This window comes from Cygnus atratus, chromosome 8, assembly GCF_013377495.2.
Source record: "Cygnus atratus isolate AKBS03 ecotype Queensland, Australia chromosome 8, CAtr_DNAZoo_HiC_assembly, whole genome shotgun sequence".
In the NCBI taxonomy this organism is placed as follows: domain Eukaryota; kingdom Metazoa; phylum Chordata; class Aves; order Anseriformes; family Anatidae; genus Cygnus; species Cygnus atratus.
The window spans coordinates 11,181,611-11,206,582 of NC_066369.1; the positions used below are offsets into that span (position 1 = coordinate 11,181,611).

The 24,972-nt window shown below is 47.0% G+C and overlaps 1 protein-coding gene and 1 long non-coding RNA gene across 4 annotated transcripts in view; both read left to right on the plus strand.

Moving 5' to 3' along the window:
* The window catches only part of ACBD6 (acyl-CoA binding domain containing 6), an 81,942-nt gene that overhangs the window by 15,577 nt on the left and 41,393 nt on the right, over window positions 1-24,972 (plus strand). For all 3 annotated transcript variants that reach the window (XM_035537831.2, XM_035537833.2, XM_035537832.2), the window contains 2 exons: window positions 9,601-9,683; window positions 19,866-19,971. In XM_035537831.2, the coding sequence (XP_035393724.1) occupies window positions 9,601-9,683; window positions 19,866-19,971 (189 nt within the window). The remainder of the gene's footprint in view (window positions 1-9,600; window positions 9,684-19,865; window positions 19,972-24,972) is intronic.
* Window positions 541-3,365, plus strand: LOC126913397 (uncharacterized). Its single transcript, XR_007708617.1, has 4 exons — window positions 541-787; window positions 1,053-1,159; window positions 1,917-2,019; window positions 2,271-3,365. It is a non-coding gene; the product is annotated as an uncharacterized LOC126913397 (long non-coding RNA).

The following is a 24,972-nucleotide window of genomic DNA, read 5'->3' on the forward strand; positions in this document are numbered from 1 at the left end:
CATTGCATCCTAGCCAGATACACCACAGGCAACTGGAGGGGGAAAAAAAAAAGTAAAGTAAATAAATTCAAACTACTGGCATCCAGTGATGACAGGATGTAGCAGAATGAGGCAAGGTAATTGATTGTGGAACTCTGCACAGCGGGGACCTAGTTGCTTTTTTCTTTCCTCCTTAATAGATGCCCAGAAGTAACCCATTTCGCTGTATGGCTGCAGCGCGGGGTTCTTCCGTGATCCCGCCCCTGTGGGACTGCAGGCAGAATTTCTTCTGTGGGACACAGCAGAGCTCTGGGGTCTTAAAACTCCCACTTGAATAAGTGCTTCCTGGCTGAGAGCGCATCTCAGCACCTGAGAAGGACCACCGGATTGGGTTTATGTTGCTGCTACAGCCGAGTTGATAGAAAGTGGATAGGTGCTTGTACTTCCAGGTGAGCCCAAGATCTTGGCTTAAATTGAGAAGGCAAGGGTGAATTGAAGATGTCAGACTGCAAGCTGAAGTGGCACGGACAACCAGGTATTGCCCTCTGCCATTTCTGCCTGGAGAGGTGGTGATTTCTGGCAAGGAAGGGCTTTGATTGCCATGTGCAGTTGTTTCCGTTCATTGCAGACAAATGGCAGCGCTGCTTCTCCCCACCAAGAAAAACGGGGATAGTGCAAGTGTTGGCAAGTTTGTTTTTATGGAATGAGCGGCGTTGGTGTGGCGTGATAAGCAACTACCTGCAATCAAACCTCAACCAAGGACTCTGCTGGCCTTCATTTGGACTCTGGACTTCATTTAAGCAAGCTGGTAAATGAAGCTTTCAGCAGCCCTGGGTGATGCGAGGGTCTGGGGGCCTGGGGAGGCTGCAGCCTCGCTGTTAGCCCACGAGTGGCACTGAGCCAGCAGGATGCTGCCACGGGGGGGTAGTGGGAGGCAGAACAGCAGCCTGCGTGTAACAGGGTGCTTGGGAGGGGAGGAAAACCTGATAGGAACCTGCAAGCGTTGGCAGGAGAGGTGGGGAGGAACCGGGGGGGTAAGAGGTGCTTTCTCCGCTCAATCTGAATTTCTGCAGGCTTCCCAAGCAGCAGGGAACGGACATCCACAGGCCCCAAAGTCTTCGTGGGGTGCCCAGCAACCCAGAAGAGCCTGACTTCGAGCACCCAAGTCCTGTTGCCTTGGGTAGGGAAGCAAGGTGGTGACGGAGGGTGGGAGGAGCGGGGCCAGCCTACTGTGCTTGCGCCACGAAGCGGGCACTCGGGACACGGGCTTTGGGTCGCGCTGCGGCTTCCTCAGGAGCTCGTGGCAGCTCTCATCAAAGTGCTGCTCGGGTTTTGGCCAGCAACCCGCCAGGCTCTGCTCGCAGCTCGACTGTTTTAAATGGGGAAGGGTGCAACCTCTAATTAAAAAGTCCTATTTTTCAAACTAATTGAAGCTGTTGCAGAACTTTAAGCTTGCTGCGTCAGAGGCTGTTAAAAAATCAGGGACTTGGATGGAAGCAGTGGGTTTATTTTACCGTGGAGCACAAAATGCCTTGATTTTTGGGTGCAGAGCTATAGACATTTACCTGGTGGTGTTCAGACAGGGAAGGGTCCCTGTACTCTCCTGCTTTGTGTGGCTAGGTAAAGGCTGGTTTGAAAGAGGGCATGTGTTAATAATAATAATAATAATAATTAAAAAAAAATAACAGATGCTTTTAGTTAGGAGAAAATAACTGTCGTTGTTTTGTGTATAACCCAACCTGTAGAATAATTAAGCTGTTGCTTTTGTGAAAGTGCAGCTTTCTGGGTTAGAAGGAGGTTAAGTGGTTAGGTTTAGCTTGCTCTTTACATGAAGTATCAGGGAGGTATTGAGTGCAATTACTGGAGATTAAGTTTTTGTTTAGATGTTAGCTAACACATCGGTTAATGTTTGGTAAATACTGTTTGTTTCTTAACAGTGGAAAAAATTGTCCTTTAAAAGACCGTGTAATATCTGGGACTTAGATGCTTGGGCTTACAATAGGAAAGGATGGCACTCCTTCAATGTCTCCTGAGCATCCCGTAAGTATTTTGAGCTGAATTAACCAGCTCGAAGGCGGGCAGTCTCGGGCTCAGTGTCGGTACGCAGCGCTGAAGGCTGAGCAGCGCAGCTGCATCCAGATCCTGCTGCATCCTTCCTGCTGAGCCCGCCAAGCCTTACCCCGGTACCTTCAGCAGCCTCCTGCTGCCACCCTCTGATCCTTCCCCTACCCGGCCCTGCAGGGACAGGGACCGCCAAAGATCTCTTCATTCTGCTACTTCTTTGTCTGCAGAGCTCATAAATCCAGCCTCTGCCTTTACGACCCGGATCTGCTGGAGGAAACAGATTTCCGTGGCGGTGGTCGGGCAGTCCTGGAGCTGTTCCTCCTGCGAGTGCAGGAACCGGCCCCGTGGCTGCTGCGGTCCCAGGCAAATGGGGATGAATCCTGCAACAGGCAGGCTGGGCACGGGGGCTGATGTCCTGGCACTGCCGTATTGCTCAAGGTTAGGGTGGCTTCGGAGCACAAGCTTCATCCCACACCGTGCAGCCTTTCAGTCGTTCCAGTTTAGCTCAGAATATACTTCTTGCCCAAACAAACGTCTCTGATCTGTATAGATGAATACCTCGTATTAAATTCACCAAAGAAACGGCAATTACAGTAACGGCTGTTTGTATGTATGGCTTGGGCTGCTGTGCCTGGGCACGAGGGGAATTTTTTTTTCATATGGTCAACGTGAGAGAAGTGATCGATTGCTTCCAGGACTGAGGATGCAGGGCGCTGCGCTCCTGATTTCTGCGTTCTGCCTCACATCGGCGGGCTGCAGGCTGGCCCCGTGCTTCACCCCCGGGGCTGTGTGGACTTCGGGAGTCCGCAAGTAACTGCAGCAGCCACAAAAAGGAGCTGAGGAAAGGCAAGTTTGCCATCACTCCTGCTGTTGTCACCTGCGGACCTCTTTTTCCATTAAAAAAAAACTCCACACACCAAAAAAATGTTGTAAACCACTGCATTAGGTGTCTTGGTTGAGCATATTATTTCATGTCATGCATATGTTAAAATGTATACAGTGAGTCATGAAATCAGAGCTACTAGCAGCCATAAAACTTGCTCACAGTTAATGCTAAGCATTTTACATTTATTTCCCCTCTCCTGACTGTCTTTACTACTGATTTCCAACTGTGTTGATGGTACAGTTTTTAATTAACTCATTATGGGTTAAATGAGTAATCTTCAAGGCTTTGCCTAAGATTGCGGGTCTGTTAAACTATGTAACACAACGACATTAATTATAGTGTGTTTGTTTTTATCTCCTGAATACAATCAGGAAAATATTTCCTCCGTCTTGGATGGTGTTTATAAGAGGAAATTCCGCGATGAGATTTAAAAGAACCAGAAAACTTTATTTTTTTTTTTTTATGTAGCCGTTAATGGAATCTTAACTAAACTGTCTCTGCAATATTAAAAAAAAAAAAAAACAAAACCCATTATCCTGGGGAACGTACTGCTGTTTTTTTTTTTCCTAGGACAGTGTGCTCAAATTGTACAGCTCTTCAGTGGGCTCTTGAAGATGTTCCAGGTGCTGAGTCATGTGCATTCGCTGGCCGAGCTGCCGCTCGGAGCCAAGGAGGATTGTTGGGAGAGGAATATTAAAACCCGCTGTTTATGACGGGCATTAGTAGGGCTGGTGCTGGTTCACGAAAGGCAGCTTTACAGAAGAGTCTAGCAGGGGGGCTGCCCTCAGCGTGGCTGTATTTTTATCTTGTTTGCATCTAGCTGGCCGCCACTGGTCCGTAGAGTGATGAGAAGTGCTGAGCTCATACTTTTTAGCGGAGAAGGGAGGATTTTTATGAATACTACTGAAGCATTTAATTTAGTGCCTAATCTTACAGACAGTCATTTTCTTTTTCCTTTGGCAGCATCACCCCGAAGGGTTAATATTTACTGAGTAGTGTGAAGTTCAGCCAGGCCGAGTAGATACAGGTGGAAAATACCTTCGGAGGAGCACATCGCTTGTCCTCATTTCATGCCTCATTAGCTGCCCGGCTGCAGGACCGGCCCGCATTGTTACGGGGTCAGGAGCTGCCACACGCTGGGGGGAGAGGGGACATCTCCTCCCATCCCCAGACCACCTGCGTTTGGGGTGCAGCTCACCCTCCTCCTCATCGCTCTCCTGGCACTGGCCTCGGCTAGTAAAGGGAAAGACGGCAGCAATTATGGCACACACAATTAACGAGCTTCTAATCTCCAGCCTTGCGTGTAATTGCTGCTGTCAAATACAATTAGTGTCTGCCCAAGTTCCCTTCCCAGGGGGACAGCGGGGCCATGACACAGGGGGAGAGGAGGGGAGGAGTGGCTGAAACTTTAGGAGAGTTTACATTTTCTTGTTGCCTCCTTAATAACCCTCACCCCTCAAATGGTGTGCAGAAATGTTAATCCGGTGTATTTAAGGGGACGTGGTAACCAGCACAGCACTCCTTGGGGTCTGCCGCTGGGTTAGCTCTGAAGCGTCTTCTGTCAAATTTGTCACCCGAGACAATGCCAGCTTAATTACAATTCAATCAGCACGCTTCGAGGGTTTGCTGCGAACTTTGTGCGGGCCTGAAGGGGTTAGAGGACGATGCCTGTCCCATCGTGGCAGCTGAGACTGGAACTAGTGTTCATCTCCTGGGTGTAGTTTGGGCAGGGTTGACTCGGGATGAGTTTTCTCCTGCTGCCACCAAGCAAACCTAAACCTCCGTGGATGCCCAGAGCTCGCAGCTCCTCCAGGCTCAGGACCCTTAGCTGCACCCCGCAGCTTCACCACACCCTGCGAGGCGAAGGCAGCTTTCGGACGCTTCTTTGGTCCCTGCTGAAGCTGCCCTGGTCCTGTCGAGCAGGAGGCTTTCCTGCTCTGCTGCCGTGCTTGCACCGTTCTGCAGAAGTGACGTGCAGCAAGGAGGGGTTGTGCCCAGCCCCGCTGCTCGCTTCTCGTGGGGCTGTGGGGGAAGGCAGGCAGCACCGCAGCCGGAAGAGCAAGCGGGACGTAGGAAGATTGGTGCAGAGCAAGTGTTGATGGAAGCCTCTGGGCTGTGTATTCACCGCTGCGGAAACACTTCAGGGAAGTTTTTATTGTAGTGACTTTACTGGGGGTGTTTCTTGTCTCCTTCCCGTGTGCCAGGTAGTGCTGCTCCTCTGACTCCTGTTGCATCAGGCATGGAGAGGAGAAAACATGCCTGAAGACATTAGCCAGCAGAGCTTTGGAAATAAATATATTTAATTTGATAAACTTTTTTCCTTTTCTTTTTCTTAAATACGTGAGAAGCTACTCGAAGGCTTGTGTTACGGAGAAAAGCTTGGGAGAAATGTGTGCCTTTACAAGCAAGGGAATCTGTAGAGTAAGGGATGTGCAGCGTGACACAGCCACGTGCCTTGTTGAGCAGCTGTTGCTGCTGTGTTTCTATACGCAAAACTCGTCAGAGGTCTTAATTTTGTTCTGAATAAAGTTGGGATGTCCTATACTTAACTCTTGCCTACGATCTAGCTTTTCTATTACCTTATAACTTAACAAAAAAAAAAAAAACAAACTTGTGCTATTCTTGCTGCTCTGCTGCAGCTTTGTAGGACTTGTGTACCTTTCCATCTGTCACCTGTAGAACAGCTGAGTACTACGAGGCCCAGTGCAGTCCCAGTAATCCCCCCCAGTAAGCTCCCTCGCATCTCTGCAGTGAGTGCTGGCACACGAGGGCAGTGAGTCACCAGAAGGGCCCTTGGTGGCACGTTGTTAAATCTGTGGCAGCCTGCTTTGTGTACATCCAAACAAAACTTGGGCTCAGAGACAAGAAGCAATAAATCCCTGCCCTACCTTCAGGGTTATAGCAAGAGGTTAACCTGCCAAACCACCCACTTGACAGGAAATTACCTCTCTCTTATACTTTTCCTCCTGTTGTCCAAAAATGCAGGAGGAAAAATGGATCATGCTGTAATCACGGGAGACTTTTAAGACCAAAAACAAAGGTGAACACAAAACCCCTGCAAAGAAAATGTTTGCCTCTGTAATTGCTTTTTGTTTCCATAATGCTTAGTAGGATAAAACTATCTTCTTTCTCCTTTATTTTTCAATCACGATTAGACTTTAATGTTGTTAAAGCTTATAAGTGAGTTTGAGCTACTGTCTTACTGAAGAAAAGATGGAGCTGAAATTGTCAGTGAGACATTGGACAGGGTTTTTTAATGTGTCTGTCATTATATGTTAACCTCTGAACTGGGACACGATGTCTGTTTTATGGCTGACAACAATTTAAAGGTATACATCTTGACATCGTGGATAAAGGAAGAAGGGGGAGTGGGGAAAAAAATGAATTAATGATGTTAGCAAATATTAGTCCCCGTATTTCCATTTTGTTCAGAAAGTGGTTGTCAGGCTTTGAGGCTGCCTGGAGCAGCATTGTCCATGACAGGCAGTCAGGAGGCGAGCGTACCTTGAATCAAGCTGGTCTTTTATTGACAAATACAGTGCCTGGAGGCAGGGATGAGGATGCTCTGCTGTCCCTTTCAGCACAAGTGTGGCTTTTCTCCTGCAGCAGAGTTCCCCGTGCTGCCCCGCGAAGGCACTGCAAGTCAGGGGGCTTGAAAATGCCTCCAATGAGTGCGTATGCTGCATACAGAAGTACACGTTTGCCCATCATTTATGCTAGCATTGGTCAACCAGATCCACCTACTCTGTCAAGAGTAATAGTGACTTCGATATCAGCCATAAGTGTACACAGGCAGCAAGAATTAGGGATAAACATGGGAAATTCCAGTGTCTCCTAAGGCATTTCTTCTTTCCTTTACCGCCTCTTCCTGGATCTCGTATGTGATAGTGCTTGTTCTTCAGCATTTGAGTGCAATCCTCCAAGACTTCTTGCCGTGCTGCTACAAGTTCCCCTATATTCCCAGTTTTTTAACCGGCAGCTTGAGAGCAGTTCCTTCGCATGCATGGGACGCGTTGTAATTTTGCCTCTTCTCCATATCTCCTACATGGTCCTGACTGCAGATAATACTGCTGGCATCCGTCTCGGATTCAGATTGCGAATTATGGGAGCCTGGGATCGTGTTATTTCTTAACTATCATTAGTTACATGTGTATCTGCAGTGCTTTGGCCTGCGCTGCCAGCAGTGAAAGAAATGGAGCTGGCTTAATTGAGAGCTACATAGTTAATTATTAGTGCCTTTTTTAAGGGAGGAGAGAGAATTTGCAGCGTCAGTTTTTAATTTCATTGTGGCTTGCATGGTAGCTCACTGGCTGCCATCCGTCTGCATGTGACGTTTGCTTTATCTTTCCAGCCCTAAGAGCCCTCGTTCACCTTAGAAATGCCGGGAGATTAAGAAAGTGCCCCTGTTGCGGATCCCGTCAGCTGGTACGAGCAGCAAATAACACCACCGGGGTGGCTTGGAGCGAGCAGCTGCTCCTGTCCCACCTCTTGCATTACCCGCCTGGCTTGCCACATCGCGTTTGGATGCTGTGGCGCAGGTACTGGATGAGCTCATGGTATAGGCAAGGCGTCAAGGGTGGCTGGAAAGCACCCAGTTCCTATCTGCATCGAGGCTGCGTTACCGGCGCTCCGGGGAAGAAGTGTGGCTCCTGGCCTGGCCAGATTCCCCTTGGGAAGTCCGGTGGCGATGATGAATGTTGGACCGCGGGGCTGTTTTTAATGGCTTTGCAGAGGAGAGGCACGCGCTGAATCCTGAGAGGCGAGCCGAGACGTTTGCTGTGCATTTTTCATAAACTTGTTCTACATATCGAGGGCCGTGATGGAAGAAACTTAGTTCAACATTCACGAATTGGATATTGAGTTCCCCGTTTCTGGGTGAAAGAGAGGAGATAAAAGCTACTTGGACAAAGCAACCTGTACATGGATTGAGAGCTAGGGAAGTTTTTGCATGAGCGTTTTTGGGAAAGCCTTTATCGTTGAGTTTCCCGATGACCTTAGGTGTACTCGATCAAGATGATTAATCTTTGGTGGAAATGCATTGGTTGCGCAAAGAGGGGGAACTTAATCCAAGAAACCTTTTCTTACGATTTTTGCCTCGAGAAGGATGAAATGTATTTTCTCAAGTGTTGTTTCTGACTTTGAAAAAAGCAACCACCGAAAAGTGGTAGTGGGAAGAAAGGAAAGAATATAGATTAAAAATTTTCTTGTACCTTCTGGAACTGGTGGAAAGGCCATCGTCCCCCAGCATCAAAGGAGAGAGGCTGGTTGTGAATGTAGCTTCATTTTGTAGAAATAGCTCTCACATGCAATAGCAGATGATCTGAAATTAATTTTCTTTATAAGTGGTGTGGAAATAATTGGTGGACAGTAAGGTTCTCTGCTAAATAATTTTTTAAGAGGGGCACTGCACTGTGGAGACTCCAAAGCCCTTTCACTTCAGGAAGGAAGAACTTCGTGTCACCTTTTACTCTAAATTAGAGAAAGTCAACTTGCCATGGAAGAGCTTTCAAAGCCAATTTCCTTTCTATTTCTTCTTTTAAAGAAGCTTGTCTGAGATATCTGCAAACCCAAATATTATGGCTTTGGGCTAGCACGGGAGAGCTGAAAGGTGGAGTTGGTGGGTTTGAGCCAGGCAGAGTGGAAATTTATTATGGGGAAAAAGCAAATTTGTTTAAAACAGAAGCAACTTAAGGAGCAGGAAGAAAGGCAAATTTACGCATGTTTTACTTTAAAAAAATCAACATCTTTCTGGGTAGAATTATGATGAGACAGCAACATTTTTGGTGTAGTCAGCAATGTATTGCGTCTACCGAGAGAGGGCTAGAGGTTGGGCCAGCTTTCCTTCGCTTCTCTGCTTTTATTCAGCTTGGGTATGATAATCCCTTGTCAGGGAAGGCAAGGGAACTGTCCTCTGCCAGCAGCATGTTGCACTTAATGGGCTGTTCTTGTAAGGAATTGCCGCTGTGAATTGCAAACCAGTTTTGCCTGCTCACCTAAAGACCGAGGTAGCGGATTCCCTGGAAGAAATCAGGGCTTCTGGTGTCCCGCACCCACTGAGAGCGAGCGTCAGGCTCTCAGACAGCCCTGCTGAAAATCTGGCATCACGTTAAAGGCAGGCAGTCGGAGAGCCCACACTGCGGGAGGTTTTTGCAGAGGGAGGCCTGAGGCTGCGCATCGATCAGTCAGCTCTAATTGTTCGCTTCTATTACGGTGGGAATCATTCAGAATCCTAGAGTTCCTGGGAGTCAATCATTTGGAAATGCTGCCCATTATAAAAATTTAATTTTAAATCTATATTAAATAGATTTACAAAGGCAAGCTTTGCAATGTAGTAACGTAACATTATGCCGCCGCACAGAGCCTCGGCTTTCGGGTCCTCGGGGGCCACGGCTGAGAGCGCTGCGGTGCGGAGGCAACGCGCCCGCTCGCAGCCAGCGGGGCGGCAAGGCCACCACGCACTCCTTTGGGTGACCCTGCTGGCCACGCTGGGGGGAGCATTGATCCCAGTTTGCCCAGAGATGTGTCTGGCTTTTCTGGACGGCGTGGGGTCACGGCAGGCAGCCTGCCATGCAGACGAGGCGTCCAGGGGGCTGCTCTCATCCCCGGGTCTGGGAGATGGAGGGGTGGCAGCGGGGGCCGGGATGCTGGACCAATCTTTCTTTTTCTTTCAGACAACAGAGAAGAGGGGAAAAGAAAGCAAAACTGCATTTGGAGGCCCAGTTGTCAGCTCGTTATATCAAGAAGAAACAATCAGGTGATTATCTGTGCCGCACTTGAGTTAAAAACAGTGTTTTCTGATGTCGTCTTGTAAAGCTTTTTTTTTTTTAATATCACACAAGTGTGGTGGCAACTACAACAGGATAATAAATGACAGGAAAGAACTTTTCAGGTCCATAATCATTTAAATCAATAACTCTCTGTATCATTGCCAGGTACTAACCTTTCCCTAGTGCGAGATGTGGGGGAAGGGCAAGGCTTCCCATTTTTCAGTTATATGGCTGAAAAAGCCTAATATTGGCTTTTTTAATAGAAAGCTATTCGGACACCACCTTTCTCAAATATTTATTTCTTTACCAATATATTCATTAAGGATTGTTCAGTGAAGGTTTTAATATTGGACAGTGTTCGCCTTTGGGGAGAGTTCGCACCCTATATCAAATTAATTCTTTTCTAGCTTCTGCAGCTAGCATAGCAGAAACGCATTTACTGAAGTAGAATGGCTGCTATTTAAAAACTGTCAAGGTGCAAGTAGCAAGTGACATTAGCTACTTAATAAGGACAGCTGTTGGTGTTTTTTTCCTGTTTCAAACTACTAAACTACTAATCACGGGAGTAATATTAACTCCAATACACAAATGATTGCCTGGAGAATCTTTGAGAATATGGCATCATTTTTTAGTTAAAATGTACAGTCAGAGAAGACTAAATGTTTGAGCAGTGTTTGCTGTCACGTTGCAGTTACCCATTTATGTGTTTGTGATCCCATTTGTTTTATTGTATGTCTTGCATCATTTCAGTCCCAGGAAATGAGAAAATAAACACTGTTTTCTCTACACACACCCTCCCAGGCTGGCTGGGAATTTTCCCAAAGTGTTAAAACTCTAACGCAGCATTTCTTTGACTTGTCGCAAACTCATAAAAAATAAATCTTGAGCCAGTGGCTCCAAACCTTTTGCAAGGAGCTCGGGTAGATGTCCTGAGTAAGCAAACACGGCGGCAGTAGTGGGCATTGCAGTGTGCTGCATGGCGAGAGGGAACAGTTGGCCAGGAGTAGCCTTTCCAACCTGGCTTGGAGAGCCAACATGTCCTTAACTTGCCCTTGGACCTTGACCAGAGCTGGACAAGTATGACGTTGGTTTAACAAACTGCTTGAGGAATAGCACTTCTGCTAGCCACAAGCTCCTTTTTCTTCCCTGCTCTGTCAGCGGGGGTCTCGGCTAACGTCCTTGATGGCATAGTTTGACCTTGTGGTTTGGATTCTGTTTGAGCTGTTCCTTCAGGAGTTGAACATATCAGTGCTGCACAGTGTTGAAATGAAATGAAATGCTTATTCCTGCAGTCCTTTCAGACTCATGGCTATCCCAGGTATTGCCTGTGGCCCTTCCTGATCATGAAATACAGCCCAATATACTGGAAACCAGGTTTTGTCCCAGTTAGCTTAACTGGTCTAAATCTTCTCTTCATATTTTTGTTTTTATTTATATGAGAACATGGCTCATGGAGGACTTGAAGATGACTGCAGCTCCAAATACTTCTTTTCAAACATACCATGCGGAATGTAGTGTACTGTATGGGGATCAGTGCCCTGATGGCTGTGGTCTCGTACAGCATAGCTGTAATCCTTACAAACTTCAGCTGTGGATGGATGTATTCACTGACACAGCTGGTAGAGTGAGATTCTACTGAAAGGGAGTTACAAGAAGTCTCTTCACGCTGCTCGCAGAACAGAAACTCATGTGGCCCATTAGCAGTGCTTGGCTAGTAGGCATCAGCAGCCTCAACTGTAAGATGGGAAGCGAGCGAGTGCCATCGTTATGTCTCACCCACAAAATTGCACTGGTACAAAATCTGAAAGTAAATGAGCCTGAGAAGGATGGCTCTGGACATTTAATCTGGTATCCAAATTTATTTAGAGCATAGAATTGATTTGGTTTGTTAATACCACCTCACCTGAGAAGAAGGGTGACTTTTCTTGGTCTGTTGAGTTTTCTGTATTTTGGTTCTAGGGATTCCCGTACCTATAGATAGACTCCGGCTCTTGTCAGTGGATTCAGGTGTTCAGCTGATCGCTCCCAAGTTTGAAATTACGTATGGCATTATGCAGGGAGAGGATTTTCAAGTGTTGCACCAAAAAATGGGAACTTCTTTGTAGCTTGGGATTTCACAGGCTGCTGCATGTAGGTAATGCGTATTCAACAGGGAGTACTGAAGGTTAATTGATGGAGGGTTGTAGCATGTTCTGGGCAGCTGGGGGTGGAGGGAGCAGAAGGAGAAAGAAAACTTAATGCCTTGAGCCAGCAAAAATCTGCATGTTGGTAATTAGCAGTAAGTCCCATGCTGACAGTGGGTGCTAGTTTGTAGCCTGAGATCTGAGAAGAAACTTTGCAGGCTGTTTGTGGACTCAGTTGTCAATGGTGAGCCTTACTGAACCTTTACAACAAGCCTGCAAAAAGTGGAATATAAATCAATCCACTTTAGTCTCTGTTTCCCTGAGCTGTTGATGGGATAAATATTTCCCAGTTACCACTTTAAGAAAGCCCAGAACGAGCAAAAATCTTATTTTGTGTACTGAAAACTAAAACTCGAGTCCTCATCAGCCTTGGGTTCTGACAGACTGCTGAAAGCAATGAATCTCTTAGCAGGCAGCACCGAGCCAAATACAGCCTGCCGTGTGCCCTTTAGGATTCAGCTGATGCAAAGGCAGAGAAAGGCTGTCTAATTTATCTGGAGCCCAGCATCTTCACCACCTCGCCGTGCACCAGCAGATACTCAAGAATAAGAATGCAAGTGCAGAGTTTTAAAGGTTCACCTAAGCAGATCCACGTAATTTATTCTTACCAGAAGCTTTTGAACAGTTTAACAAATGATTACATAGCAGCAGCTCGGAGTAGGTTAATAGGGAGATGAGAGATCTTGTTTTAAATGTAGTGTAAACCACGAATTTACTGTCAGCAGTCATTTACCAAACAAAGCAGCAATGCTACTGCTTTTAAACCGAGTGTCTGAAATTACATAATGCTCGCATTTATTTTGTGGAATGAAGTGCTTGGCTTTTAGGGTGCGAATCTGTAAATGCTGGACAAGGTGGAGCTGCCATACCCTGCCATAAAGTCAGGTCGATCAGAAATTGGAAGAACCGGGTTGGTACAAGCGCCGATTTTGCCTAATCACTAATTATCTCAAATGTTTCTACTTTGAGAACAAGATAGCAAAATGATCAGCCTGGCTCACATAACTACGCTGTGAAGGTTCCAAATAAATTCAAGAGCATCCGTAGAAACAGGTTATACTGATCTAATTAAATCAATTTAGACAGAGATTCAGTTAAATCGGTGCAATTTGTGTGTTCATAGATCAATCCTCAAATCAGGAGAAGGTCTCTTGAGCTAATGAGGCGTAGCAGTTATTTACTTTGGGGTGCTGGGCACTGGTCATCAATTAGGAGTCATTAATAAACCCTGGCAATAAAGAGCTGAAGTACCCCCAGTGACTAATGGGGAGCAGTTGCACAACGTATTAGCATAGTGCTCTGCCTTTGTGTTCCTCTGTAAATCACTTATCTGGCTTTGGGCATTCCATAAAAATAAAGCGTGCTGGTGGGGGAACATGGAGGTTCCCTTAAAGGAAGGACTGGGAAATTATTGGGGACTTCAGACCGCTCAGCCCAGCGGAGCTGGGGACAGTGGCGTTTTGTTTGTTTTTTAGTGTTGCATACAGCTTTATGTCTGCTTTTAACACCAGAACAAAAGCAGCAGTAGTTGAGCGCTTCCGTGATCAAATAACTGTAATTATCGTTTCACAGACCTAGGAAATAAACAGTGAGGTGAGGCTGACCGGCGTGTCACCGGTGTAAATCTGAGACATGGACTGAGCGAGATGCCAGAAATACCGCGGAATTGGAAATTCAACTTTAAAGTTATTTTTAAATATATTTTTTAAGACCAAAAAAAAGGCAGTTTACAAATGTTTCCAGCAAACGAAAGCATTCACTTGGCAGACTGTGAACACAAAACCCTGCTGCCAAACGGCTGCTTCCCTCCGTGTGGGAGCCCTCCGGCGCTCAGCCCCAGCACCCCGGCGTGGAAACACCGAGGCCTCGCTGAGCTGAGTTTCACGCTTTTACCATCCCGAAGGAAGAAAGAAGCCCTTTTGCTAATAAAAATTTAAAACCTCAATGCTTTCCCGCAGTGCTTGGGAGCGAAGAGCACCCCATGTCGGCCAGGAGGCACGTTTAGGAGCCGCAGGTGAGTGAGCACGTGCGTTTTGGCAAGTGGGTGGCGAGCACCCCTCTGTCTCCCCCAGCCTGGGGTTTGCCCGTCCCCCCCGGGTCTGGGAGCCCGCCTGATGCCGTGTAATCTATCAGAATTGTATTAATCCTGCTAACGCAGCCGCCATCTGGCCCCGCTGCCGGCCGGCTCGCGCGAGCCCCCATGATTGATGGGCTCTGGAATTGATTAGTTGTTCTGCGAGACAAATGAACTGTTTTGGCAGAAAATACCAGAGGTCGCTGCGTGTGGTCAGGCACAAAGGCTGCTGAATTTTAAAGAGCCGCTTCCAGCATCCGTTTGTAAAGATGCTGCTTCGCGACGGCGTGACGGCTTTTGGGAAGAGCCCGGAGCGTGGTCGAGGTTTTTGTTCCTTCCCTCCGAGAACGAGAGCACGATGGCAGCGTTTGCGTTGGGACGGGGCCGGCATCCCCGGCTGGCGGGGGACAGAGGGATGGGGTCGGCACCATGCCTCGCACTGCTCGTGCCGATGCTGGTCCATGAAATCCCCGCGGAAGAGCTCTGCCCGAGCAGCCCATCGTTGCATTCAAGAGGCATTTCTCAGAAACAAAACACCTGCAGGTCCAGCCAGCTGAGGTGCCGGTGCTCTAAGGTTGGTGTTATTTAGAAATGGATCCTCCAAGACGCTTGCCAAGCTGGCCCGGAGTTTACGGCGTCCCCCGAGCGGTCACCCTTGGGCGCTTTGCTTTGTTGGGCAGCGAGGCGGCTTTGCCTAGGCCTCGCTCCCATTGGGAGGCCGCATCCTTCCATGGCAGCTCCCGTGTGGGCTTTTTGTGGCCTCCCCCTCACCGGTGACGCTGCTCGGCCTCCCGTGAGGGTTGGGGAGTGGGATGGCACACGTCTTGTGTGTCCCGGCCCCTCTCGGGGGACGGCGCACAAGTGTGCAGGCAAGTGGGCAACGCTTCCCCGGGGACAGCCCGCCGGTTCAAAATAAACTTGAGTTATGGATTTATTCAGCTTGTAAAACCTCAGCTGGCATAAATAATTGAGAAAGCAAAGGTTTGTCTGCGGTGCATACCTCAGGGACCCGCTCCTGCCTCCCCCCCTCCCACCACCCTTTCTTATGAAAATGATCCCAGTTGCACTGATAGATAATAACAACACCAAGCAATTAAAAGCTATGGGTGGCTGGAGAGAGGAGAAAAGGTTCAGTTAATGAGCTTTTCCTCTTCCTGTGCCCAGGAGAGCCTCAGAAGTGACGAGGCGATTAAAGCGAAGAGATAATTATAGATTATGTGAAAATGGGTCCCTTGGGGGCCGGGGGCCTCGACACAAACAGCGAGCGTTGCGAGTGCCTCTCGGCTCCCTGCGCGCTGCCTGCTCTACTCCGGGGAGCTCCCACCGGCTCGGCAGCACCATGCCAAGCCCACGGCCAATGCCACCTGTTTGTGGCACCCGGGGCCGTCCCGGGCAAGGTGCCGGCCCCACAGAGGGTCCCATGGGGTGCAGCACTGGCCGACCCCACAAAGGGGGAGAGGAGGCCCAGAGTAGCACCAGATCGCAGCCCTCTGCCCCCAGCCTTGTGCCGGAGGTAGCCCATGAGGGGTGGAAGGGAATGGGACTGGCCTCGGGGTGCTCTCTGTTTCGAAAGCGACTACATTTACAACACTACGATAAGGAGGAAGTGAAGCCTGGCTAGGCAACAGCAGATCTCTTCTACGGGCTGTTTAAAAACCATCAGCTCAACACCCGTGTGTTTTGCACAGCTTACGAGGAAGACTCTTGAAGCCTCCTGAGCTTGGGAAGAGGAGATGGCGTGGTTTAAGCTCACCACATCCACTCGTTCAAGGATGGAAGAAGCTGCCCATGCGTTGCCTGCAGCCAACAGATACAGTTCGGGTGGATTTTGAATCAGGGTTAGCATCTCTCTCTGGGGAGGCAGGAGAGCAGAAGAAAATAGCTTTGGGGGTACAACATGGTGGCAAGAGAGGTGAAGAGACAGACACCCTTCTGGCCATCCTCAAGCAGATGCAAACACATTCCCTGCTTTTACAAAGCCTCAGGTGGTCGCAGATTTGAAGACTCGTCCGTCAATAAAAAGGGTCGGGGCGTGTATGCCACACAGTCTAACACAGAAACGAAATTGCATCTCAGTCTTCCTCTTAGCTACCATTGTAAATATTTGTGTACGTTGCCATTAGTTTGAGTTTCATGGTCTTTCCTATTGAAGGTGTGTTTCTCCCCTAAATTAGATTATTTTTTTTTTACTGCTAGGAGTGCTAGGATTTTTCCCCTGTAACATTGCTCAGACAACACCATTGCAGTGTGACTTATGATTGTATCTCTGATGTGATTCTGCCTGGAGTTGTAGGCTGGTTTGGTTTCTAGGCCTTGCTGCTGACTCTTACCAGTTTTACAGGCAGAGTGCAAATACCTGCTAGGCACCGGTCTGAAAGCAGTGCATCACTTTGCTTTCTTGTAACTGCTCTGGTGGAGGGGTTGTTTTGTGTGTACTCCTACACACAGACATGAAACAAAGGGAAAAAACTCAGCTGCAAGTATTTTTAAGCAATGTTTCTTATTTGTCCGGTGCCCCTCAAAAAAACGGGTGCGGGAATTCAGTTGAAACTCCTTTAGTGAGCTTTTCTGTCCATTTACCTTCCTGGTTTTGGTACGTGGCAAGACCAAATTAATTTGAATGCCTGAAGCACTTCATGGGACTATTTTGTTTGCAGATAAAATGTCTTTGTTAGGGCTGCATGGACTTCCCTCAAATCTATTTGTCAAAAAGCTCACTTCTTTGATTTGTAGAATGGATTGAGAGTCTATATGATATATATATATTTTTTATTTTATTTTATTTTTAAGTGGGGGGCAGCAGGAGAATGGTTTAAACCTTGACAAATAAATGCACTGTAGAAAGATGAAATTTCCCCAAACGTTATCTTCATGTGGGCAAATTGCTATCCTGGAATAATTCCATTGTGGAGCCTGTTCTGAAAGAAAAGTGGCTTTTTGGAAGGAGAAGATACAGAGCATTCACAGAGGCGGCTATTCCAGAAAAGCTAAATCATACCCAAATAGCTGCGTCCGTTTATTCTCCCTCCAGACAGTACCGGTATCCTCGGGAGAAGACCACAGACGTTTGTCTGGAGGCAGTGGTAGGACGATTGCCCAGTTTGACTCCAGCACGGACTGCAAGCAGTTGCTTCGTAGCTGCTTTTTGCCTTCTCCGCTGGTACCTTTGGCTCTGCCACGCAAGGTCCAGCAGGGCTGGTGTCATTGCCAGGGACGGAGGGTGCAGCCTGAGCTCGGGGTTGTGACACAAATTCATCCAGGAGTAGCTGAGGATGGTTGTGGACTTCCTTAGGAAGGAGAGACCGGATTCCACTTTGATGGTACGGAGGAGAGAATCATCTGTAATAAATGGTGTGTGTCTGTACAATGAGGGAGAAGCTGTTCGAAGCACATTGTTCCGTCTTGTCTGAATGGCAGCCTTACCCAAAAGGCTGCTTTCAGCAGCCGAGGGCACGTTTGAGAGGTTGGGCTAACAAGGTAGGACCGGAGGGACCTCCCGGCACATCAAATCAGCCCTTGTTAGTAGGCGCAGGCATGCCTCATAACCTCCATCACGAATCTGTCAGACCCCATCTTGAGCAACATAAGCGTTTGCCTTTTCCTCATCCCACCATGAGATTCTTTTTTTCCCCAGAATTCAAAGCAATCGCCTCTAAAGCATGCGGCGATTTGTTCCCCAGGAGCTGGTGCAGGGTACAGCCAGGGCCTCTGCCAAAGGAGCTCTTCAGAGACCAGTTAAGAAACTGGAAGACGTCTGTAATGCCTCTGTGCTTATATGGGAAGTGTGAGACCTTGTCCAGCCCACAGCTCCTTGCTGGAAAGGCACAGCTCAGGAGGACTGCAGTGAGTGCAAAGAGCAGGGGTGATGTGCAGGGCGGTGCTCCTGAAGGAGAAAGGTGGGAGAGATTGGGGCAAATGGCTTCCTAAGGGGAAGTACTGGTATTTCTGCTGCTGGAGCTAAAGATGAGCACTATTTTTATTTTATTTTATTTTTTTATTTTATTTTTTTATTTTATTTTATTTTATTATTTTTTAATTATTTTTTAATTATTATTTTATTTTATTCCCAGACTTTTACTGGCACTCAGGAAAAATGCTTTAAGTCTGAAGAACAGAGTGTAACTGGCAAAGCTAGATAAGTAGCAGTACAAGACTGAAAGTCAGAGTTACACCACGGAGCCCTGTCTGTCCTGATGTGAGGAGGGACGTGGCCTTGTTGGCAGCAGCATTTTTTTATTTTTGCTGGGGTTGCAAATGGAAGAGCATCACTTTTTCTCTGTTAGCAATTACTCAGTAATGCAAATAAAGTTCTGATTTTACTTTTGCTGTGACTCACGTCAGCCTGCAAGGTTTGAGTGCAGATAAACGGGAGGAGTGCCTTTACCTTTTAGCACCAGGAGAGCTGTTTCCCTCGAGCTGCCCCATTGCACTGCAGACATGTTCTCTGCTGCCTGCAAGGCTCAGAGCACGGTGACCTCCCTGCTGGGTCTGGGCTGCCCCAGCAAGCTCCCGTTCTTGCAAGGCATTGCCTCTGAGGCTGTGGTTGTTTTCATTTATTTACCATCCTGCAAGTGACCCTGTTGCGATCCTTTTTGCAGTGGTGGTGTTAAGACAGAGCTTGGCCGTGCTCGTGTCCAAGAGCAGCAGGCTGGAGCATGTGAGGGGCCAGCACCCGTTCCCCAATGCCTGCTGCTGGCAGCAAGAGCAACAAGTTGGGATGTCACAGGTGTTGCAGTTGCAGCAACAGCCTCTGCTAGATCTAAAAGCAATATTCTGTCTTCAGATTTACTAAAACTTCTCTTGCCAGCCAAGCAAGCAATTTCTCATGAAGTTAAGACCTCTTACGGATTCTTAAAACGTGCAAGAGCTTTGTGTGAGTCGCTGGAGCTACAGCACTCCATGGCAATTAAAAAAGCAAATGCAGGAACCTTTTTACCCTGCTGTACAAATCTGCACTTGCCTAATAGGGCACACAGGTCGGATCAACCCGTCTCAGAAAGGATGTAGTAGAAGGAGGGAGACTGAAGATGAGGATGAAAGGGGATATCAGAGGAAGCATGGAGCTTCTGTCCGAAGAGACAACAGGATGGGTTGATAGGAGAGACGGTGACTACAAAATGAGAGGTCTGCAGACAGTATGAAGAAGGTGAATAAAGCACAATTATCAAAGAGTACCCAATAATATAAGGCATCTGTTTTTAAAACCACCAAAAGAAAGTGTTAGTTCATTGTTCACCCCTTCACATGCAGAACACTAAGTTGTAGGGCTTTCCTTTAGTGAGGCCAAGAGCATGAATAGGTTAAAGAGCAGAAACGAATTTGAAAAAGGACCTGGAAAAGGCTGAGAAATACCCTCACCTGTGCGCAGCCTCTAGCTACAGAAATCCTTAAGCCACTGAGTTTCATAAGCTGGGAGGATCTAACCAGGGGACAGATTGCTTTGCACTTGTCCTGTTCCTTCTGCTCTTTTCTCCAAGCCTCTGTTAGGGGCCTCTGTCAACATGGTATTGGAAGGTCCTTTGGTCTGACCAAAATCAGCTGTTGTTACGAGCTTGTTTGTGTAGCACGGAGAATGAAGGTTTAGCCTTTTATCTTCTGTGGGATTGCAGAGATTTATACCAGGACTGAATGTGGTTTGTGTTGGCTGACTTTATAGACTTGTGCCAGCTCACAGGAGCAAGTCTTCTGCCCTGGCACAGTATTGTTTAAAAGAACCTTTGTTTTCTAGGAAGCAGGATCTTCTGTCTCTTACCTGGAAAAAAACATGTTGTTCTTCATGCACCGTACCAGGAGTCTGTTCCACTCCAGTGATGCTATTGAAATGTCTGTGGCAAAGTTAGGGCGTATGATGTGCACGTGGCTTTGTGCTGTGCAGTAACACAGTGCTTCTCTTGCTTTTGTTTCCTGAATAGGGAAGAGGACAAGAACATTTTTGACTACTGCAGAGAAAACAACATTGACTATGTAACCAAAGCCATTCGATCAAAAAAAGTGGACGTAAACGTTGCAGATGAGGAGGTATGGATAAAAAAGATTTAAAAAAAAAATCTTTGTTTTGCTTATTAACTCAGTGTTAGGCCTTTTCAAAACCCCTTAGTTAGAAATGTTATAAGGTACTCCAACACTTGGTCACTGAGATGAGTGTAATCTGTTTGAAAATGGTAGCTTTCCACTGGATTTCTGGTAGTGGATGCCCTCTGATGCTGTAGCACATCAGAAACTTCCTATGTTATTGCCAGCAACACCAGCTGCAACTTGCAGAGTAAGACCCCTTGCATACCTCCCTTTTTGGAGGCATCATCCAGTCTTTTTTTTTTTTCCTTATCTGAATCAAAACACCATTTCCCCACAGGGAGCTAATACAGCTATTGCCAGAAACCCCAAGAAAAAGACAAGCGTCTAAAATGTGAATTGTGTCGATCCTTTTTTTTGGTAAAAGTAAACACCTGAAGCAGACAGTTCAGCCCTCAGGATGTGGAGCAGAACCAGCTTCATCGCGCTGGGTTCAGTGCTTGCATACTGCCACCTAGCCCTGCTCTCGGTCAATAGTATGTACAGCTACTTTTGCCCACTGCTCTACAGCACATTGTGCCGCGGTGAACAGATGAAGTGCTTACACATTCATAGACTGAGACGCCACAAATTCAGTTGGGTTCTCCTGTAGCTCTAAGCAGATTTCTGCCCTCTGAGCCATGACAGCCCCGGCTGGGGCTCTGAATGCTGATGGCAGGGCCTTTTATTATTAATCAGGAATTCGTGTGAATTAATTTTCAGAGGAGAGGGAGGGTGTTCACGATCAGGCTTGGAATTTCACATCGTAAATTCAATGAACTGAAACTGCCATGTGCCACACGGTCGCTGCAACAGCGCCGTTACTGAGCTCCTTCTGCTGACCACAGGCTACAGCAGTGAGCACCCAGGGCAGAAGCTCAGAACATGGCTAGAGTCCTTTCATTGATAAAAGCTCACTTTTGAGATCACGCACTTGCAATAAGTGCAAATAATAGCATCACACTTTGTTTCCATTGACGGGATGCTCATTCGTAATTAGGAAGATTCAGAAGCTGTTACCTTCCTTTGCATTCAAACAGCAAACGTGCTTGTTTTCAGCCAAAGAAATCATTTGTTTTGTTTTTTAAATTGTGAGAGATAGCTGAAATATTTGTGTGCTCTCAGTGTAAACATTCAGAGCCAGATCTGAAAACTGTAAGGTGATGTCCTCTTTGAGAGTTACCAACGAGTCCGATGTATGAGGGGGCCTGTTTCAGAACTCACAGGTATTTGCCTGTGACTCTTGCAGAGCAGGGAGCTGCTTCAGCAAACCTATGACACCTCTGCAACCTGTGAAAGGTTGATGGAAAGGTTCTCACTGGTGCAAAATCTCCCGACAGGTGAAATTCTCACAGCCTCACTTATTTTTGCTTACCCCAGCAAATGCTTGGCACAGAGAAGTAGGAGCCTCTTTTTTTTCTTTTTTTTTTTTGGCAAGTGCTGGCTTCCTGAGGCTCGATTCTCACTGGTAAATAAATAAATTAGAGTATCAAAAAGGAAGATCTGAAAGAAATATTTATTTCAGTTGTTTTAGGGAGCTGAAACCATTACCAGTGTTGTTCGGTATCCAAATGTATTCTTCAGAATCTGGAGTGCAGCTGATTTTCCAATATCGTGCAGGTTGATCGAAGTTTTAGAACCCATTTTAGGATGGAGATAACCCAGAGCAAGCCTTTGGTAGAGTGAAGTGTATGCAAGCATAATCTTGTCATTTTCATTAACTGTTTTAGTGTTACTGCATAAATATATCCTGCCGTACCCAGAAGATGCTTCTTATAGCCCTCAGAACATAACTGACGCTGTCGGTCTTTTGATTTAAGCACGTATAAATTTAAAATGGCAGCAGGGATATGTACAAAGAGTTAACTTGTTATGGAGCAAAACCTGCCAAAGCACCAACCACTCTCGTGCTAACGGCAAAGACGCCAGGCACAGCCTTTCCTCGTGGGTGATGACTCGGCCGAGGTTGTCAGGTGCTTAGGTTTTATCTCCAAGTGACGCATTTGTCCTGTATCTAATCGCATCCTCTCTAATTTGGTGCGAGCCTGAAATAAGTTAGCAAAAGGAGAAAATGAGAAGAAAAATGTAAAATGGGGACAAGCCTACTCAGAAGCAAAAGGATTTCAGAAGGGGCAAGAGAAGTCTGGAGGCTTTAAACAGAGACGGGCTTGGCAACTTGGGATGCATAAGCTGTCTACTTCCCTAGATTAAAAAAATGAATAAAAACCTTCATGTAGAGGACTGAAGCCTGCATACCTGCTAACAGTTTGGATATAATAAACTTCAGTTTAGAATTAGACAAAGAATCTAATGACAGTAATCATGTACAAGCCTCCATTTACTCTATCTAAATTGCCCAGAGTTCAACAGGATAGCTTGCACTCACTTAGAAGAAGTCACACAGACTAAAACAACCAGTTCCTCATGTGTGTGTCAACAGGATTAATGAAAGAAGAAATGGACTGTGGCTGTGGGGTTACCACAGCGCTTCGGGCACGTTGCGGGAGCAGGGATTGTTTGCTGCCTTTATGGGAAAAATATTTCTTCAACTATTAACTAACCAGAAGTTGTCCAGAAGCGTAGATGAGCTGCTTTTGTAATTTGTGCCAAGGGCCATGGAGGCTGTGGAGAGAGGTTTTTTTATAATTGTTGGAGAAATCCCAATAAACAAACATGTTACCTGTGTGCAGCATTTAAGCCCTTGCCAGAGCTTAATGATAAAAGGTGTCTGGATGACGCTCATTTGGTCCCCAGTTCCCATGCCGTTGAGACAGCGAGTGCCAAGCTGCTGCCAGCTTGCCAAGGTGAGGGCAGGTGGAAATGGGTTCGAAGCAGCATCATGTTTCTGGGCTGCAGGCATGCTAAGGAAGAATTTCCCTGAACGTTTCCCAGCTCTGAGAGTGCTTGACTTCCAAATCAAAGCTGAATTTCACCTGGATTTTTGCAACCGCTGCCCTCCCGTTCACCACCTCCCCAGTCGCAGGAAGGGGATGCAGCCATTACGTGTGTCTCTCCTTAATTACCAGAAATAAATACTAGCTCCAGGTTGGATCAGCTGCCAGTGGTATGCAACAATTACAGCTGCAAACATGGTACCTAGAAGGACACCCTGATATCATGGTGTATCCGCTGGGTTTGGCTTTGTTCTCCTCTTTCTCTGCGCAGGCTAATTGATATGAAAATCATTCCCATCCGCTCGTCTGCCGAGGCTCGGTGTATCCGAGACAAATCCCTGTCCTGTGCTTTGTTTGTGAACACCCTGTGACTTGGAGCTGAGCAAAATTCATATGCTGCTGGCTGAGAGAAACTGCTGCGGGAGCTGGCCAAGCTGGCAGTGGTTGTCCAGGCAAAGCACAGAAGATTTAAGAGGCAGGGTTAGTGCACTGGGGCTATTTTTATGCTTTTTTATTATTATTATTATTAAATATTTAAGAGGCAGGGGAAAATGCATCCTTTCATGTCACTTCTGCAACAACTGTTGTGTGTTTGAGCTGCAGGGAGCGAGCACCTTGATGTTTGACTGCGTTTGGGCAAGACCTCGCCACTGCAGTGCTTTCCCCTGCAAAATTATTCGTGTCGGTCTGAGCCTTTCACTGCCTAATGAAATAGTCATATGGGAAGTGCTTTGGGAAAGCTCAGTCTGTGGCTTTTCACATTTCTGCCCTGTCATTTAACCACGCAGACACATGTTGATAGCAAGCAACAGCTGTGCAGGCTAAAGAATTTCGCGCTGTGGATAGGTGATAGCCGTGCTGCACAACGAGCTGAGATCGTACATCCGGCTGAAGTTTGGCTCACCTCTGAGGCTTTTTTCTTGTTAAGAAGACATGGGAAACAAGTCGACTTTGTAGCTGTACAGCTGTCTTAACTACCTTTAGCTAGAACTCCTGAATATTTTAATATGCTCCATTCTATGCAAACAGTGGTGAATATCTTCTTGTTTTAAATACAAGTTTCTTGGCAGCAATTTTTGTTATATCATAAGGAAGTGGATATTGCTCTGCAGGTATTGCTACTTCCATATCAAATGGTGTGCTCTTGCAGAGGAGGTCTCCGAAGTCCCCAGCACCCGGTGTTCAGGAGATAACACATTGCAAGGGTTCAGCCACTTCTGGGCTGGAACGTGTCAGCTGCTTAATAGCGCACGATTACAATGCAGAGCCATTTAAGGCACTAATTGGAAAATATTGTACCCATTTAGAATTGCAGAGAAAATATATAGGTAAGCAGAGTGTAATTATCCAAAGTGGAATTGGCCCAAGACTTGAAATCCATACTCCTGCAAATAGCACAAGGAGATTTTTAATGACTGTAGATGATCGGGCCTCGGTTTCTCGTCGTGTTCACAAGGCAATGTTTGCAGCAGAAGCAGCTGTCCAGTGTGGTAGGAAGGGACCAGTTGCACCCTGCTGCAAAATCGCCGAGTTCACAGAATCGGCAGCCCAGTTCCTCCTGAGTTGTTGGTCTTCCTTCGTTGGTCTCAGCCAAACTCAGAAGCAATAAAATGGAATAATCACAGAATCACAGAATCACAGAATCGTCTAGGTTGGAAGAGACCTCCAAGATCATCTAGTCCAACCTCTGTCCTAACACTAACAAGACCTCCACTAAACCATATCACTAAGGACTACATCTAAACGTCTTTTAAAGACCTCCAGGGATGGTGACTCAACCACCTCCCTGGGCAGCCCATTCCAATGCCTAACAACCCTTTCCGTAAACAAGTTCTTCCTAATATCCAACCTAAACCTCCCCTGGCGCAACTTTAGCCCATTCCCCCTCGTCCTGCCACCAGGCACGTGGGAGAACAGACCAACCCCCACCTCTCTACAGCCTCCTTTAAGGTACCTATAGAGAGCGATGAGGTCTCCCCTGAGCCTCCTCTTCTCCAGGCTAAACAACCCCAGTTCCCTCAGCCGCTCCTCGTAAGACTTGTTCTCCAGACCCCTCACCAGCTTCGTTGCACTT